Source organism: Mauremys reevesii, linkage group 25 (assembly GCF_016161935.1).
Source record: "Mauremys reevesii isolate NIE-2019 linkage group 25, ASM1616193v1, whole genome shotgun sequence".
Taxonomy (NCBI): Eukaryota; Metazoa; Chordata; order Testudines; family Geoemydidae; genus Mauremys; species Mauremys reevesii.
Window position 1 is genome coordinate 21,167,663 of NC_052647.1, and position 19,050 is coordinate 21,186,712.

Consider the following 19,050-nt stretch of genomic DNA (forward strand, 5'->3'; position numbering starts at 1 on the left):
AGGCTTCTACCTGCGCCCGACAGGGGATAAACAATCGCATTACAAGTTTAGAAGGCTCTACTTTCCCCACCTCCCACACATTAGACTCCTCCTAGAGGAAGGGGGCTCGCTCTGCGTCTGGGAACCAATACTAATGCAGGCTGGGCTTGCAAAGAGAACACAGCTCGCCTGGAATCCATCCTAGGCACGAGACAGGCTGGAAGGCATCACAACTCAGGACAACTGGTGTCCTCTGGGACGGAGTCCAGATGCATAGTCCCAACAAGACTTTGCCAGTTATGTAACAACACACAGGCCCAGCATACCAAGGCCACAGTGACCATCTCAGGATGTTGCCCTGTGTAGCACTAGCAGGAGGGACGGGATGGATTTCCCAAATGCAGACAGCTCCTATCGCTTTCCCAGCCAACAGCCATTTGTGTACCTGGACAGGGTAACTCCACTTAGTTCTGTTTAGAAAGGGCATCGCTGCCACTCTCGGCATTTAAAGCGGCAAAAGGGGACCGAACCAAAGGGAACCAACAACTCTATAAACCCCCTGGAGGCTCTAAGAGGATGTGACAAGTCAAAACCGTTTTCTGGAGGGCAGGGGGGAGGAGAGAGGAGGACACACAGCACATAAATCTCATGGGTTTCACTAGAGATGAAGCTGAACATGAAGCAAACCATTTATGTTATGACTGAACCAATAACAAGGTTTCTCCTGGGAGCACAGTAATAAGCACATTTCAATGGATGTGGTCGGGTTGGGGGGATGTGTATGTACAGCTAAGGATGGCCCAGGATGGCCCTTTAGCTTTTCGCTGCTTCTCTCTCTTTGTTTTCCGTGTCCTCTGGATACGCGTGCCAGGTCAGTCTCTCCTCGTAAAACGCTATCACAATTTGCGGGCATTTCACATTGGCTTCCTTTGCTAGGACCAGGTCGGCTTCATCGGTGTCTTTCCTGAAGATTCAAAGAGAGAGTATTACTGTCCTTGTTAGCTCTGGGCTCCCACTGGCCAGCTTTCAACATTACATTAGAACCTCAGCGTTACAAACACCTCGGGAATGGGGGTAGTTCGTAACTCTGAAATGTTCATAATTCTCAACAAAACATTACGGTTGTTCTTTCAAAAGTTGATAACTGAACATTGACTTAATACAGTTTTGAAACTTTATTACGCAGAAGAAAAATGCTGCTTTTAACCATCTTGATTTAAATGAAACAAGCACAAGCGGTTTCCTTACCTTGTCAAACTTTTTTTTTTAAAAAACTTTCCCATTATATTTTTGGTAGTTTATGTTAAAAGCAAACACAGTACAGTGCTGTGTTAGCTTTTATTTTCCATCTCTGCTGTTGCCTGACTGTGTACTTCCGGTTCCAAAGGAGATGTGTGGTTGACTGGTCAGTTTGTAACTCTGGTGTTCGTAACTCTGAGGTGCCACTGTAACAGGACTACAAAACTCTGCTGTGAGCAACAGTGCGCACATGCATGCACAGATACCTCCCTCCTTCACAGGATGGGTGTCTGTCTCTCTGTCAGGGGTGGCCAATCCGTGTCTCCGGAGTCGCATGCGGCTCTTCAGAAGTTAAAATGTGGCTCCTTGCATAGGAGCTGCTCCAGGGCTGGAGCTACAGGTGCCAACTTTCCACTGCTCAACCCCAGGCCTTGCCCCCACTCCACCCCTTACCCCAAGGCTCCCACCCCTTTCTGCCCCCTCCCCTGAGCCTGCTGCACCCTTGCTCCTCCCCCATCCATCCCAGAGGCATGGGGAGGTGCTGATCGGCTGCCGGTGGCTGGGAGGCGCTGGGAACGGTGGGGCAGGGGGGGAAATGATATGGGGCTGCTGGCATATCACTGTGGCTCTTTGGCAATGTACATTGGTAAATTCTGGCTCCTTCTCAGGCTCAGGTTAGCCACCCTTGCTTTATGTCTATATATGGCCCTTCTCACCACAATCCCTGAGCACTTCTCAGCCATTAATGGGTGTGATCTCCACAGCTCCCTTGTGAGGAAGGGAAGCATCATCCCTATTTCACAGATGGGAACCGGTGGGGCAGGGAGGCTAAATGACTTGCCCAAGGACACAAAGGGAGTCTGTGGCTGCACCAGTAACTGAACCCAGGTCTCCTAAATTCCATCCACTAGATTATCCTTCTCACTCGGTGTGCAGATTAGTTTTGGACAGTGTCTTGAAGCACACAGCACTGTGAATGTAGCTCATAGAAACAACTTTAGTCAGATGTCAATGCTAGACTATTAAGCTGTCACGGAGTATAGGGGAGTCAGGCCCTGCACCCCTCTTCCTGGGACTCTCAGTGACTCTCAGCCAGCCAGTAAAACAGAGGGTTTATTGAACAACAGGAACGCAGGCTACAGCAGAGCTTGTAGGCACAACCAGGACCCCTCAATCTGGTCCTTCTGGGGGTTCAGGGTTCTTGGATCCCAGCTTGGGATTCCCTGAATTCCACCACCCAGCCCAAAACCGAAACTGACCAAACCCTCTCCAGCAGGCTCTCTTCCTTTTTCCAGCTTCCCGGGCAAAGGTGTTTACTCCCCCTCCTCCCTGCCTGGCTCAGGTTACAGGCTCAGGTCCTGTCCCTCACCTAAAGTCATCCCCTGCTCTCCCATCCCCCACACAGTCCCTACTCCATCACATAAGCAGCTTCTGTTTCTATGGCACAGGTGCCAAAGGCGGCACGTGAGCTGATTTTCAGCAGCACTCACACTGCCCGGGTCCTGGCCACCCGTCCGGGTTCTGCATTTTAATTTAATTTTAAATGAAGCTTCTTAAACATTTTAAAAACCTTATTTACTTTACATACAACAATAGTTAGTTATATATTAGAGACTTATAGAAAGAGACCTTCTAAAAACGTTAAAATTATTACTGGCACACGAAAGCTTAAATCAGAGTGAATAAATGAAGACTCGGCACAGCACTTCTGAAAGGTTGCCGACCCCTATTCTATGGAATGCTCTCCATTCCCATAACCACTTTAGCATGTGACTAAACACGGAGCACCCCAACCACCATTGGTGTTAGCGAGTTACAGCATTCCTTAGGATCTCTCCACAGTCCTGCTCTGGCTTGGGGACCAATACAGCACCCGTTAAATTTCTAGCTTTTATGTAGCACATACAGTCGTCTCTGGGGTGGAACAGCCCAACACAATGATACCCGTATACGTAAGGCAAGAAATTTCCTGTTAAACTTTATGTTCATCATAAACGTAAAAGAAGAAGTTACTCACTTTGTGCAAGAACAATGATTCTTTGAGATGTGTGTCCCTATGGGTGCTCCACTGGAGGTGTGCTTGCGTCCCTGCACTGCTGATCAGAGAACTTTGGTAGCAGTGTCTATTGGGCCCACGTGTGTGCTGTTTCTCCTTGTGTTGTGCCATGAGGCTAGTCAGCATGCACGGGCTAACCCCCCTCAGTTCCTTCTCTACCATGGTCATTGACAAGAACTCTGAAGTAGAGGGGAGGGTGGGTTATAGAGCAGCCACAGGGAGATACATCTCAAAGAACTATCATTACTGCACAGGTGAGTAACTACTACTACTTCAAGTAGCATCCCTATGGGTGTTCCACTGAAGGTCACTCCCAAGCAGTCCCCTTTCTGTAGGGCTGGAACGTCAGAGTCAGGTCAGTTACAGATGACAGGACTATGGAGCTGAAGGTGGCACTGGAAGAGGAGTCCCCAGTGATCGCATAATGTTCTGCGAAAGCGTGGCCTGACACCCATGTGATATGAACACAGCATAATTAAGATATGTTTTATGTAAGATGGGTCATGTGAGGCATCACTGAAAAGGTTATTATCTACTCAATATGTTTATCCAATTTGTATACATTGTGATAGACCCAGGCCAGTTGGGAACAGCAGAGTAGTAGAAGGGAGATATACTGGCCACTGGATAAGCAGTTTTCTGTTCCCTGAGTGACCAGAGCAGGGGCTGCTCCAGGCTAATGAGAACACCTGGCTCCAATTAACCTGCTAAGAGTCAGGTGCAGCTGTTAAGCACCTGACTCTAATTAAGGCCCCTCTGATGCTATAAAAGGGCTCACTCCAGTCAGGCCAAAGGGAGCCAGGGGAGAGAAGTGTGTGTGCAAGGAACTGGGAGCACGAGGTGTGCAAGAAGCCGAGAGGGAGCAGGCACACTGCTGGAGGACTGAGAAGTACAAGCGTTATCAGACATCAGGAGGAAGGTCCAGTGGTGAGGACAAGGAAAGTGTTAGGAGGAGGCCATGGGGAAGTAGCCCGGGGAGTTGTAGCTGTCGTGCAACTGTACCAGGAGGCACTCTAGACAGCTGCAGTTCACAGGGCCCTGGGCTGGAACCCGGAGTAGAGGGCGGGCCTGGGTTCCCCCCAAACCTCCCAACTCCTGATTAAACACAGGAGGAATTGACTTGGACTGTGGCTTCTACCAGAGGGGAAGGTTTCTGGGCTGTTTCCCGACCCACAGGGTGAATCTGTGAGGCGAGCAAATCCGCCAATAAGTGCAGGACCCATGAAGGTAGAGGAGGAACTTTATCACAACATGTCTCATTTCTGTATCTGAAGTTAGGAATATTGACTATGTAACAATTACAACTGTGTGTGTACGTGGGGGAAGGTCCACCAGATAGTAAGCAATCAGCCTGAATGAGTCATTTAAGGACAATAGATCTTTGAAGATACTAATCCCCCACCTTCCTGAGAAGCTTCCTGGGATGTTGCTTCAACATTGCAGGTTCATCTGATAATGTCACCTGGTACTGGACACTGCTGGTATTTTTCCAGTGGAAACAAAAGATTCCCGCCTTATGTTAATTCTATTTAAGGCTGGGAAGTAAGGCAATCAGGACTCTTCTCCATTGCCTCCCTGTCCAAGAAGGAAGATTGCTAAAAACACCTGAAGGGAAAGGCAGGGACTGAGTCCAGGCTGAGATAGGGCTCCAGTCTGTAAAGAGAAATAACTGGAACACTAAGCTACAGAAACTCTACAACCCAACTAAAGCAATATTTAGAGTGAAAAATTACATTTTGTAACTTGTTTCTTGAGTGTATTAAGCTTGTCTGCGATAGGGACTGCCTCTTTGCAAGACAGGCGCTTCCCGGTGAGCCGGGCACACCCCACTGGGGAAAGGGTCCCCCAATGAGGGGGGAAATAGCAAAAACTAAAGGGTTTTTTTTATTTTATTTTTAAAAGGGGAAAAATAAGAAAAGAGAAGAAAAAAAAACTACAACTAGAATGACAACTAAGAAGGAGACTGACTAACTATAGAAATGCGAATAGAAGTAATGGTCTTGATGGACTGTGAATAACTCTGTCTCTAACCGGGGCGGGGCGTTGAAAAGGCACTGAGGGGGGTTAGCCCATGCAGCACAAGGAGAGACAGTTCATGTGCGGGCCTAAGGGACACTGCTACTGAAGTTCTCCAATCTGCAGCGCAGGGACGCAAGCACACCTACAGTGAAGCACCTGTAGGGACACTACTCGAAGAACTACTGAATAGTGTGAGCAACCACTGCCCCAGCCCCACCATCAAGTAAAACTGCCAGATAAACTCAATTCATGTACTGGATTACAGGAAACTTCATTTCCTGCTCCCCACAATCACCTCCCACCCCAATCAGTGTAATGTTGTCCACTTTGGTCATGTTAAGAACAACGTTAGTTTAGTATCCACCCCTCACCAGGGCGCTATCTGCCTCTCTCATCTACCAACATTTTGCCATCTTCATCTCATGAGATCACTTGCAGTTTCCACCTCTGTTCCATAAACATAGACCCTTTATATAGGATACTTTTATGCACAACTTCTTCCCTGAGTATCACCATTCCTACACCAGGTGTAATCTATGCTGTGCAACTGAGGTGGCAGGATGAGACCTGTCAATCACCATGTCAGGGGCTGGCTCTACCTCATCCAAACCTGAAAGCCCACTTAATTATTAACTTCCTCAATTAAATTCATCTGCAGAACACAGCAGTGTAACTCTTCTACTGACATCATGAGATCAGGATTAAACGAAGACTGTGACTGGCTAGCCAACTACAAAAGCAGTTTCTCCTCCCTTGGTGTTCACACCTCAACTGCTAGAAGAGGGCCTCACCCTCCCTGACTGAGCTAACCTCGTTATCTCCAGACTGATTCTTGCCTGCATATTTATACCTGCCTCTGGAAATGTCCATTACAAGCGTCTGACCAAGTGGGCATTCACCCACGAAAGCTTATGCTCCAATACATCTGTTAGTCTTTAAGGTGCCACAGGACTCTTTGTTGCTTTTTACAGATCCAGACTAACACGGCTACCCCTCTGATACTATCTTCTACTGATTTAACCCAAAATGTAGAAGGGTAAAGGTGAATTAGGACAAGCCTGAACAGTCAAAGAGAACTCATCAGATATTATCCTGACTCAAACCCTCAATGCAGGAATGGCAGCAAGAAAATCCCCTGGCTGAGCTCAGAGTGAATGTTTTAGAGGCAAAACTTTTGCTTTCCATTTGTAAAGACAATATCCCAGGACCAGAGGCCTCTGCAGATGTTGCCTTCACTCCTCGTTTGCAGCATCTGGCAAAAGCCTGACAAGATGACCAAGTTGCTGCCTTACACATTTCTTCATACAGCACGTGACTTTTCAGCCTACAATGTAGAAGTGTGCTCACTCTTAATAAGCTTTGATCGTTACATTCCTTTAATACAACATCTTTACCCACCTGGTAATATATGCATAAGGCGCTTTTTCACCTTTAATTGGTAAGTACAGAACAAAGAGAACTGTTGGATTTCTATACGCACAAGAGCTTACCAGAAGATAGGCTCAATTAACAGCTGTAAGAACACCACCCAGTGCGCGTCACTTTGTCCTTGCAATGTTTAAATTTGGTGCACAGTGATGGAAGAGGACCCTGAGACCTGTGGAACATGCTTTTGGTATGAAAGCTGAGCATAGCCACGGAGTCACTGTGGGGAGTACAAGACTCTGCCCGCTGATGTGAGGGAACTGAGGGAATCTGTTTCTGTTCTGCTGGGTTTCAGGGAAGCCAAAGCAGAGCCAGGGCTCACTCTGTGCTGGACTCTGGGACAACGAGGGCAGGTGCCACAAGCCAGGAAACTACTTACGGCAGGGCTGGGAACTGGAGCAGGCAAGCGAAACAAAGCTGCAGCCTTCTCCTGCCTAGCAAAGCTGCAGGATTGCTGCGCATGAAGCTCCCAGCTCTTTGTCTTTGCAGAGGTTTGGGGGAGGGGCCACTGGCTGCCTGCTGCGGGGGCCCAGTAAGATGCCAACCCAGCTGAGAAAAGCAAAGGAACCAACAGAGCCAAATGGGAATCTCTTTCAAAGGATTTCCCTTGTGCTGTCACTTGGGGGTGGGGGTGGGGGGAGCAGAGCTGGAAACTGCGTAGTTGCTGGTCCCAGCAGGCAGCTTGAACTCTGTTGTGTTCTGGGACAGGGCAGCGAGCCCCAGAACCAGTGAACACCAGGTCAGTGGCACAGCAGAGGTAAAACCTAAGACAGGAGGGGCAAGCCTGAATGGGAGAGAATGAAGCCACACAAAAGAAAGGGGAGCTGCCCAGCTGCCCTAGTCCTGTTTACTACAGTGGCTCACTTGGGACCATTCCTTCCCTGGGTGTGTTAGAAGAACACAGGCCAGAAAACCATCCAAGCTACTTATCTGAAAGGGGAGGGGGAGAGAGGGGGATGACACCCCCGACTTACCATTTCATTAAGAACATTAAATCTCCACAGGAGTCTGTGGCACCGATGATCTTTTCTGGCTCTAATCCTCTTTCAAAGCCCCTGGCAATATCGTTGCTCTGGCAAGGAGAGAATGGGTTGAAAAAAAAAAATTATAACGATTTATATTATCTTTGGCCGTTTCTTTACATCCTGACAATTTAGAACAAAGCAGGCTTAAAAGGGCACCGCCAACCCTCTGACATGTAGAAATATGGTGGGGTTATAAACAGATGGGTTAACTTCTCCAAGTCATTATTTGGAATCTACAATTCATGAGTCAACAGAGTCAATAATAATGAACATGGAGAGAGGGGAAAACAAGGAAATCCATAAAGACAAGCCACCGCTTTAGTGAAGTCAGTTTAAATATACAGCTGGTGAGAAGTTCTGGACTGATAACAGACATCCGCAGAGATCAAAGTCTGCTCTCCCCAGAAGAGGTATGGTTCTGGCTGCAGCGATGCTAGCTTCTCAAGCCTACCACCAACTCCGAAGGAAGAGGAGAGTTTGTCTGTCCATGAGGTCTCTGGGCTGAGGCTGCCAACAATGGGACAACTGGTGCATTTTTACTGAGAGTTTGAGATGGGGCTTGTGAGCGCGGGAGGGAGGTGGGGGTGACGCAGCTCCTTGCACATACCATCTGATGGCTGTTAGGTAGCCTGACAGCTTTCAGTCACCACAGGCCATAATGTCTGGGGCAAGGTTTCTGTATTTCATTGCAGCAGCACACGGTATTCTCAGATACGCATGTTTGCTGCTTGCCATGCTGTACAACAGATGCTGTTATGCAGATCAAAAGGCAAACAAAGAGGCAGCCAGCTTGGCTTTGGACGCACTAAAAACATTTGCCAAATGAAAACACGTTCCGAGGGTAATGAGAGAATACAGATCCAAGCAAAAACTGGCTACTTCACTAGTGACCGGGAGACCCATTGGGAATGCACCAATTTCATGAATCAGTAAACGAATAAAATACAAAAAAAAAAAATCTAAGCTACTGCATCACAATTTGCACTGCAATTTGGAGACAACAGGTGTTTAGTTTTTATATTAGAGATAGGTCTAAACCAGGGATCGGCAACCTTTGGCACACGGCCTGCCAGGGTAAACAACCTGGCAGGCCAGGCTGGTTTGTTTACCTGCTGCGTCTGTGTACAGACCTAACACTGTACAACTTTACAAGAGTTTGGGTCTGGATGAGAACTTTGTGGCTGGAACTCATCACTATCTTCAGCTTCAATACTGCAGTGTTGGGGCTAATCAGCACCCAAACAACTGCCTTTGAGAACAATGGGGGCTGGATGCTTTTGAAAGCCTTTCCACTTCATTTAGGTGCCTAAACAGGAGCTGAACACATTCAAAATGTATGTTTGATACCACTCAGTGGTGCTCAGCGCTTTCTAAAAATCTAACCCTAAATATTCTGTGGTATATTTGGTTAAAACAGGAAAGTCTTATCCATGACAGCTCAGCTACTAGATCTAGCCGACATGTGGAGAGAAGAGGAGCATTTTGGGGGTAAACAAAGATGTGTACCTCAAGGATGTTTTACTGCAGGTGCCACACAAGAGATCACATGGTCTAAGGCCGAGGTTCTCAAACTTTTGTACTGGGACCCCTTTCACACAGCAAGCCTCTGAGTGCAACCCTCCCCCTCTTATAAATTAAAAACACTTTTATATATCTACCCCCATTATATATCCTGGAGGCTGACAGCTCACGACCCCCCATGTAATAACCTTACAACCCCAAGGGGTCCCGACCCCCAGTTTGAGAACCCCTGGTCTAAGGGGCACAGCTTAAAAAACAAATCATATTTCTGTTTGAAATAGTGGCCCTATTATTATTACATGCAATAACCGAGATTACCATCGCTGAAAGATTAGAGGGGAAAAAATTTCCCAAGAGTATATCTTGTGCATTTCATAACACTTTGTGCATCATCAGTTTCTCCTATAATTACCCAGCTTCCTCTTTTGTCTTTTACACAAGAAAGGAGAGGAAAAACATTTTTTAGAAAGTGTGAATAAACCACAGAAATTGGCAGGGGACTTGAGGACAGGTGCATTATCTCAAACTACACCTCTACTCCAATATAACGCAACCCGATATAACACGAATTCAGATATAATGCAGTAAAGCAGTGTTGCGGGGGGTGGGGATCAAAGCAAGTTCGATATAACGCAGTTTCACCTATAACACGGTAAGATTTTTTGGCTCCCGAGGACAGCGTTATATCGAGGTAGAGGTGTGCTTTCAATTCTTTTTTTAAATTATATAGATTTCAAAACAATGTCCCTTGTAACAATGATTAAGAACTATCTGCTATTCCTTTTTTGCCCCCAGAAGGTGTACGCAAGACTCCAGCCTTTTAATGTTCGATCATGGACTATCAAGGCTGATATAACACAACAGAGGAGACTCCAGCTTCAGATACATGACAATTGCCATGAAAAGTACAGGTTGGTGCAAGCATGGCATGGGTTTTTAAGACCTATTCCAGTACGTGCTAATATTTGCATCATCTCTATGGGAAACTGTGCCAAGCCAGAACATTGGAATCAGAAGACAAGATGCTTCAACTAAGCTGCAGAAATCAAGCTGCTCATTTTACTGGTGGAAAGCTTTAGTTCCAAACTTTAAATAGGATACATAATGGGTTATAAAACTGTAATCCCTACACACTAAGGGTAACCTTCTGGATATGAAATATATGACCTTATTACCCCTTATGATTTCATTACCAGCAGACAGCAGCAATGCGGGTTTGAATCTCCAATGACTTAGCCATAACTTTGTACAGACACAGCTGTAAAGGGCAGGGCATTTTTTCAAATAAGGTTGTAAAAAAGGCAAGGAGAAGACAGATCTGCAGGAGATTTTCTTCAGGAACGGAAAATCTGAGACATAAAATGTTGCTCAATGGTTCCTCATTTATAGAACATTCCATATATTAGTCTCTTCCACAAAGATGGGCTTTAATAACCCATCCTCTCACGCTTTGTGCATTGGACAGTGAATTCTGCACATCTGGGAAACTTATTTTATTTTTTTAAAGGGAGTCAACATTTTTATTTTATACTTCAGCCAACAAGGCCCCCTTGCCCTCATCATAATTGAGTATCAAGGTGCTTGCAGTGCCAGTAATTTAACCAACAGGCATCATTACCTCCAGCATCCTGTCTGGATTTCCTACATTTCAAAGCCATGTCTGGGGATTTACTTTCAATGCCCCATTGGCTTTTAATGGTGGTTAAAAGTCTGTGCAGTACTTTGAAACACAGAGCTCCTGTTCTAAGAGAAAGCACTATGTTTCTGCAGCTCTGTTGTATTCCTTGATTTCCTTTCCTCTCTTGACCATGAAAGGTCCACCCCACCACCTCTGCAGTCTGGGTAAGGAGGGCTACATGATACTCTCTCTATAGCTGCATGACCTTCCCCCGTTTCCCTGGCATTACTGTCCATCAGCCTATACCATAGTTCTGGCCTCCAGAGTTTGAAAATTAAATGGCTGGGTTTCATTAAATATTTGCTAACAGATTAAAAAAGCCTGTCAGTCTTTCGTAATCTTCACATCTATGAATAGCACTTTGCCTCAACAAGCCTAAGCCCATGACCTCCATAAAACTTACTCTGGTTTCCCAGGTCTACTTTAAAGGTACAAAGTTCTGGAGTGGTATCTGGCCACATTGAAATCAATGGGAGTTTTGCCATTGATTGCAAGGAGGCCAGGATTTCACCTCTGACCTTTGAAGCCCCTTACTCGCTAGACCCATCTTGGAAAATGTATTTCCCTCAGTGACGTGTCATGGCAGTTATTGGCTGGTACAGATGACAGAGTCCATGGCCAAACGCTCAGGAGCCAGAGCTGTCACAGCGGAGATCTGTACAACACCCAGCTGTGGGTGTCAGGAGGAGACAATATATTGATCTGTGCTGGTGGAAACCATCTTCTACCTGCATCCTCCTTAAAATTACATGAGAGAATTTTAAAAACAAAATTGTTAAGAGGGTGTATTCTGTTAGACAAACTGGCATAGAGCAACACCTCAGTTTGGGTGTGCTTCAGTCTGCCAGCTTTGTACCACTTTCAGGAAAGCTGCACTAGAATAGGATGAACTAAATGCTGCACTAGAATAGGATGAACTAAATGCTGCCAACTGCTCAAAGAGATGCATCTTTCAGGAGATGCTTCAACAACTCTCCAAAGAGAAGAGCAGAAGTGACCGGCAGCATTCCAGTGGGAGACAGCAATCAATAACGAAAGCAAGGGAAGGCAGAGGAGATGGGTCCTACTTTGCACAGAAGTTGCTGGGAATCCTAACTACGCCAGACCTTCTAGATATTCAAATTTATTTGGGTTCAAGATAGTTAATGTAGCCTCTTAGGGCTTGTCTACATTACCCGCTGGATCGACGGGCAGCGATCGATCCAGCAGGGGTCAATTATCATGTCTAGTCTAGACGCAATAAATCAACCACTGAGCGCTCTCCCGTCGACTACGGTACTCCACCAGGGCGAGAGGCGCAGGCGAAGTCAATGGGAGAGCATTAGCCATTGACTTACCGCAGTGAAGACACCGTGGTAAGTAGATCAAAGTACGTTGACTTCAGCTATGTTATTCACGTAGCTGAAGTTGCGTAACTTAAATCAATCCCCCCCACGGTGTAGACTAGGCCATAGTCACTGCACATAGTACAATAAATAAATACAAATTTTAAATTGACACTACAACAAACAGATAGAAATGTAAAAAAAAAAAACAAGATTAATTTTTCCCTAAAATCTGCTCCTAGATATGGCAGTGAATGAATGCTTGAGAAACGTTTATGAGCAGCGAGAGCAGGCATTTTACTGATGTATCCTCTTTAGAGCCCCAAATAATTGCTGCAGACTGGGACATACAGGAAAGCCTCTTGCTTTAGGCACGTATTGTTTTAAGGCAAGTTCTACTTTAAAACACTTTAGTTTATGTCAAGCTTAAATCAGCATTTAAAGTCTCTTTCTTCATTCAAACAATAAACTATTTCTTGTGTCCTAGCTTACTGCCGTTTACTCCTTGTTTGTTTATTAATCTTTATTATATTTAAGACCCTAATTATTTTTAGTGATTCCATTTTTTGGAGTCAGAGGCAGCATTTAGTTCATCCTATTCTAGTGCAGCTTTCGTGAAAGCGGTACAAAGCTGGCAGACTGAAGCACACCCAAACTGAGGTGTTGCTCTATGCCAGTTTGTCTAACAGAATACACCCTCTTAACAATTTTGTTTTTAAAATTCTCTCATGTAATTTTAAGGAGGATGCAGGTAGAAGATGGTTTCCACCAGCACAGATCAATATATTCTGTGCAGAACAGGACTAGAAGCTTGTGGCAGAATGGGGTGAAGGAAATCCTGCAAGCTCACCTCCCTCTTCTTTTTGGTTTTGATGTCCTCGGCGTTGTTGGAGAGGCTGGATTTCCTCTTTGTGCTTTCAGATTTCTCTCTTGATTTGTTGTTCTCACCCTCCTTCATTTTTTTATATTTTTTCATAAACTCAGAAATCAGCTCGGGGCAGTCCAGATTCTTCTCGGGTTCCCAAGTGTTGTGTTCCCTGCCATGGAAGAGATGGGCAACAACAATCAAAACAGAGGCGGACCAGTTTTAATGCTGCCATCCAAAGATCACAGACATTAACCTACTCTAAGGCAAAGAAAGTTAGTTGTTAGCAAAGGTTTTAAGCTGGGTTCCCCATTTCCTTTGGGAGCTCAGACACCTGCAGTATCAATACTTTAGACCAGTAGTCTGCAAAGTGGGGGGTGCGCAAGAGGATCCTTCGGGGTGCGCGGCAGGAGGAGTGCCGCCACAGCAGCGCCGCTTCGCCCCCCTCACCTTCGGCAGTTGGGCCAGGAGTCCGAGCGGCTCTTTTTTTTTTTTTTTGCTTCGACAGTTCAGCCAGGAGCATGGGGTGCATGCTCAAAATTTTTTTACTGATGGAGTGCACGATCAAAAAAGTTTGGAGACCACTGCTTTAGACACCCTTGCACTTCATGAACACAGACTGCCATGTTGCTAAATGACTCATAAGGTGAGGGTTTCAAAATGAAGCATAATCTCAGACTAACAGGAGACAGAGAATGCATTTGATTATTCTAGAATCACCTGGAAGTCTGCAGAGCTCTTCCCTGCAGTGGTAATGGAAGATATTATCTTGAGTGAAGACATATGGATAAACCAGGTTTGACTAAACAAGGTTCTACCAGATTTTCTTTGCAAATACATACTTCCCAATCCCTCCCCCCAGGACTTTCCTTTCTGATCATCTGTGTTAAATGTCCTGCCCTCCCAGTATAAAGCAGTGTGCATCCATTTAAACATCCCATGCCAAGATATAAACCTTGCACATTTTCAGTCATGGCTGTGCTTCATGGTTGACTACTAGATTCCCCAGTGGTCTGGCCAAAAGCCATGACAAACACAGAGGACACACAACCTGCAAAAAGTTTCCCTATTGGGGCAGATTAAGAGGAAGTTAAGGGGGAGATTTTTTTTAAAGGCATTTGAAGTATCCCTCTTCTAAACAGCCATTTACCCAAGCTGCAGTTAATAGCATCTCCACAATAAGTCTAGACAATAACTGCTCAGGTGCATCTTCACCCACGAGTCAGTCACTGGTGCTCAAGTGAGGAGGAAGACTATAGACGAGAGTGCTGGTGAACAACTCAAGTGGAACTACCAACTCCATGAAGTGAGAGAGGGAACGCAGACGCCAAAGGGAAAGTAACTTTTGCCAGTGTTTCACAACCCACTTACAATCCCAGGCCCTCTCCTCGTGACCCACTCATTTAAATGGATGCACGCCACTCTTATCTGGAGTGAAGAAGGCAAGCTCCACCCATGAAGGTGTTTAGGAAAGCTTGAATGAGGGCAGCGAAGGTCAAATTTGAAGCACTGCCTGGAGCGCTGCTAAAGAAGATAGCCCAAGTCAGAAGGAAAGTTGGACTTACTCAGAGAATCCTTTCCACTTGAGAAGATACTCCACTTGACCCTTCACAACACGCCTGTCTAGCACCTTCTCCACAACATACTCCTCCTCATCTTCAGAGGACGAACTATCTGCTGTCCTCTTGGTTTTCTTTCCCATAGCGCAGGAAGTTCCACCTAATGCACCAAGGCCACCCAATTCCTGCAAATCGGAAGTGAAATGTTGTTAATTGTTGGCACTGATGCAGGCTTCAGCACTGCTCCCAGCCAAGGTATCGCCCACCCATTTGGGACCCTCTAAGGTTTCTCCAACTCTTTGTCACTAAAGCGCTGATCCTGCAGAAAGGTCCATAGGCAGAGCTCACTGCAGGATCAGGGCTTAAAAGGCCACTATAAACAGAAGGGGAAGAATGAGCGTGAACAAGACTATGGGCCTGTCATTTAAGGACTTGACAAAGTGACTTTGTCCAGAATTGCAAGATTCTTGAAGCGAGTTGGTATTTCCAGTTGAGCTGTTGATCATAGCTAAACTGATCCATTTTAATCTGCGGAAGACCTGTCTACCCTGGGCTGGATGCAGAGTTCAGTAAATAAATATATTCTGTGGATTTGCCCAGCAGGAATGCCCCATCTAGAACTACAAATACAACCACATCTGGGGACCCAGTTACAACAATGGGGCCCTACCTACGCGAGGGACATTTTTATAGAAATTCTGAACACCAGTCCAGCATCACAAGGGTTAGCAATGTGGGAAGCCACAGCACGGATGAGAAAGCGTTATCATATGGTGTTAAATGCCAGTGGTCTGTCTACATTAGGGCTTCCAGCAGCAGTGGAGCTGAATGTTCGCAATGGTGGGATTTTTTTTTTTTAAACAGTTTCCTCCATGTAGAGAGGGCTTGACTGTTCTTGAACCAATGCTACAACCATCGCCTTTACAGATACGAATGGATATAACCACTTTATCCTCCTCGGAAGGCAAATATTATCCCTGTTTTACAGAGGAGAGAAAATGAGGCTCAGAGTTTGAAATCCAGACTATGTTAAAAGACTAGACCACGTCAACCTATATTGAAAGATCCAGATGCGATTTAATTAGGTTGCATCCTCATGTAAGGGAAACAATTGGACTGGGGTAACACATACAGGACCTTAAACTGTGAGCCTCAGTTTCTCCTCTCTGCAAACCAGGGATAATACTTAGCTATCTCCCAAGAGAGTAGTGAAGTTAAATCAATCAGTGTTTGAGATCTTTAAATGAAAACTGCTGTGCAAGTATTATTAAAAGAGCTGAACAGATATCATCACTTTCCAAAACATACGTGGGTCAGAAACAAGGAAAAGTTCAGTCCCAAACTAGAATTCAAGTGATTGAGAAATAAAAACGTGCTCTTTCAACCTTGACTGTCACTTTACTACTGTGACACTACTGAGCTGTAGCCATTAAAGGCTGGGACAATAGTTAAAGTTTTGTCAATGTTAGATATAAAATGGCATTTTTCCAGGAATTTATAACTTGGCAATTAAAACCATTCCAGACTGAAACATGGGGCTATGAGGTTTCGGTCCCAGAGACAAAAATTAATAAAGGCGGGGGAATCAATTACACCATTTGAGGTACAAGAGTGAAAAAAGTTATTATAGCAGATTTGTGCTCCTATAACTTACTCTGCTTCCAGTTTAACAAGTCTAACAAATTATTAGTGCATAAACCTTGTGTGGTCCAACTGCATTGGGTATTAAGTTTTATTTTATTCTTAAATTACAGATCCCCTGTAATATAAAACTCGGCCATTGTAGATATACAGAACAGTCATTGCTGCACGTGCCATAACTAATTAGAAAAAGGGTCCCAGTTTAAAATGTTGACTTTTCAACAGTATTTCTTAGTTCACAGGCTTACCAAACTGGGAACCTTTCCAAGCACCGAGGTAAATACATATTTTTATAACCTCAGTTGTTGTTTCTTTAAAAGAGGAATTCAACAACCCATGCCCCTCAACAGGCAGCGTGTGATTTAGACAGAAACCAGGAAATTCCAAGTTAAAGCAGACTCCCAGTTCTTAACTTGGAATTTCCTGGCTTGTGTCAGTTTAGGCCACACAGCTAATGTTCATTAAACAGTTCTGCATTTAGTCCTATGAAGCACTAGTAGACCGTACTTCTGGCCCAGGAGTGGAAGAATAGGCTGCCTGACGGCAGAAAAAGCAAATGGACAGAGCCTGAAACAAGCCAATCACCAACAGACCCAATTTAATTGCACTATTTCAGTGAACCTGGGAGCATGAACAGGAATCCTAACCTGGTTGCTGCATCAACAGAACTGCTAACTAAAATGCAGAATCTTTATTGATGGTGATGCATGATCCACAATGAACCTCATTTTCTTCTCAGACCTCATCAGGCGTTTGCTGAGCCTTTTTACTTGTAAAACTGAGCATATCAGCTCATGTGCCAGACACATAAAAAGACTCATTTCTACACAGTCTGTTTTCAAAGTAGAACAACACTTTAAAAGCATTTTTAATGGCGTTATGGCCCCTTCACACAGCTCACTGTACATGTTTTAAAACACTAAGAGCTTTTCTACACTTAAAAATGTTACAGCGACACAGCTACAGTGTAAGTAATCCATCTTCCTGAGACGTGGTTGCTAGGTTGATGTAAGAATTCTTCGGTCAACCTAGTGATATCTACAAAAGGACTTAGGTTGTCTTAACAACGCCACTCAGGGGTGTGGATTTTCCACACCCCTCGCCGATGTAGTTAAACCAAACTAATTTTCTAGTGTAGACCAGGCCTAATTCTATACACAAGGAAGTTCTAACACGAAGACAGAGCCTCGGACTAACTACTTTCACACGTCAAAGTCTGGCCTTTCCTGGAGAGAAGTGGGGGGGTGGGAGGGGAGAGAAGACTTAGGGCTTGTCTACACTTGAAACGCTTCAAGTGTAGACACTACTTATGCTAATGGGAGGAGCTCTCCACTCAGTGTAGGTAATTCACCTCCCTGAGAGGCAGCAGCTAGGTCAATGGAAGAATGTTTGTGTCAACCTAGCACTGTCTATACAGGGACTTGGTTGGCTTAACATCCCTGAGCGACATAGTTTTCTAGTTTAGGCCAGGCCTTATTCTTTAACTTGCTTTACTTTAACTGCAACTAAACTGCTCTAGAAACAATCCCTCCCCCAGGGTTATTCAAAAGCATGATGATTTAATTAAGGGTTACAGCTCTGTACCGGTGCACCTGCACTACTGTAGGTACTTCAGTGAAGACACTACTACACCAACGAGAGAGCTTCTCCTGTCCACGTAGTTATCCACCTCTACGATAGGCAGTAGCTATGTCAATAGAGAAGCCCTCTCGTCAACATAGTGGTGTCTACACTGAGGGTTAGGGTGGTATAACTAGGTTGCTCAGCAGTGTGGATTTTTTCACACCCCTGAGCAATGTAGCTATACCAATGTAAGTTTGTAGACCAGCCCTCAGTGTCCAGGTGGTGACCATATGTGGTTACGGTCCTACACTCACCTTAACTACCCTTTCTGCTGCAGCCTATAGTCATGTGTAACATCTGTTGTTTTGTCATATTATCATTTGGCTGAGGCCATGTTAGCTAGCTGGTAAGCAGCCTGCTGCTTACCCCCACCTCAGCGTTAGCATGTGCTGCAGTCTGAGAGCTCAATCCTGCAGAGTATCAAGCATCACAGAGTTAAAGGCGCTCTCAGCTCCTTGCAAGATAAGGCTCAGAAGAGAGTGCATATATTAACTCCTTGAAAGAGATCCCGTCTCTAGTGTTACCTGCCTGAAAACATAAGAACGGCCCTACTGAGTCAGACCAAAGGTCCATCTAGCCCAGGATCCTGTCCTCTGACAGTGGCCAGTGCCAGGTGCCCCAGAGGGAGTGAACAGAACAGGGAATCATCAAGTGATCCATCCCCTGTTGCTCATTCCCAGCTTCTGGCAAACAGAGGCTAGGGACACCATTCCTGCCCATCTTGGCTAATACCCATTGATGGACCTGTCCTTCATGAACTTATCTAGTTCTTTTTTGAACCCTGTTATGGTCTTGGCCTTCACAACATCCTCTGGCAAAGAGTTCCACAGGTTGACTGTGCATTGTATGAAGAAATACTTCCTTTTGTTTCTTTTAAACCTGCTGCCTATTAATTTCATTTGGTGAACCCTAGTTCAGAATCTCAGAAAGTTTGGGGATTACATGTTTTCAACATCTCATTTTAATCCAGAATGTAAAGAACCACAAAATTACCAGACTCAATGCAGTTTGATTTTAAAACAAGTCACTGTAGAAGTTTTATGGAAGCCTATCTGGCATCTGTTATTACAGGCAAAACCTATTTAAGATATGCTT

At 45.2% G+C, this 19,050-nt stretch overlaps 1 protein-coding gene across 3 annotated transcripts in view; it reads right to left on the reverse strand.

Annotated features, from left to right (window-relative positions):
* Positions 1 to 656: 656 nt before the first annotated feature.
* The window catches only part of CBX5 (chromobox 5), a 50,036-nt gene continuing 31,642 nt past the window's right edge, over positions 657 to 19,050 (reverse strand). For all 3 annotated transcript variants that reach the window (XM_039514024.1, XM_039514023.1, XM_039514022.1), the window contains exons 2-5: positions 14,698 to 14,876; positions 13,118 to 13,304; positions 7,693 to 7,790; positions 657 to 943 (exon numbers count right to left, since the gene is read on the reverse strand). In XM_039514024.1, the coding sequence (XP_039369958.1) occupies positions 793 to 943; positions 7,693 to 7,790; positions 13,118 to 13,304; positions 14,698 to 14,834 (573 nt within the window). In that variant the 5' untranslated portion in view covers positions 14,835 to 14,876 and the 3' untranslated portion in view covers positions 657 to 792. The remainder of the gene's footprint in view (positions 944 to 7,692; positions 7,791 to 13,117; positions 13,305 to 14,697; positions 14,877 to 19,050) is intronic.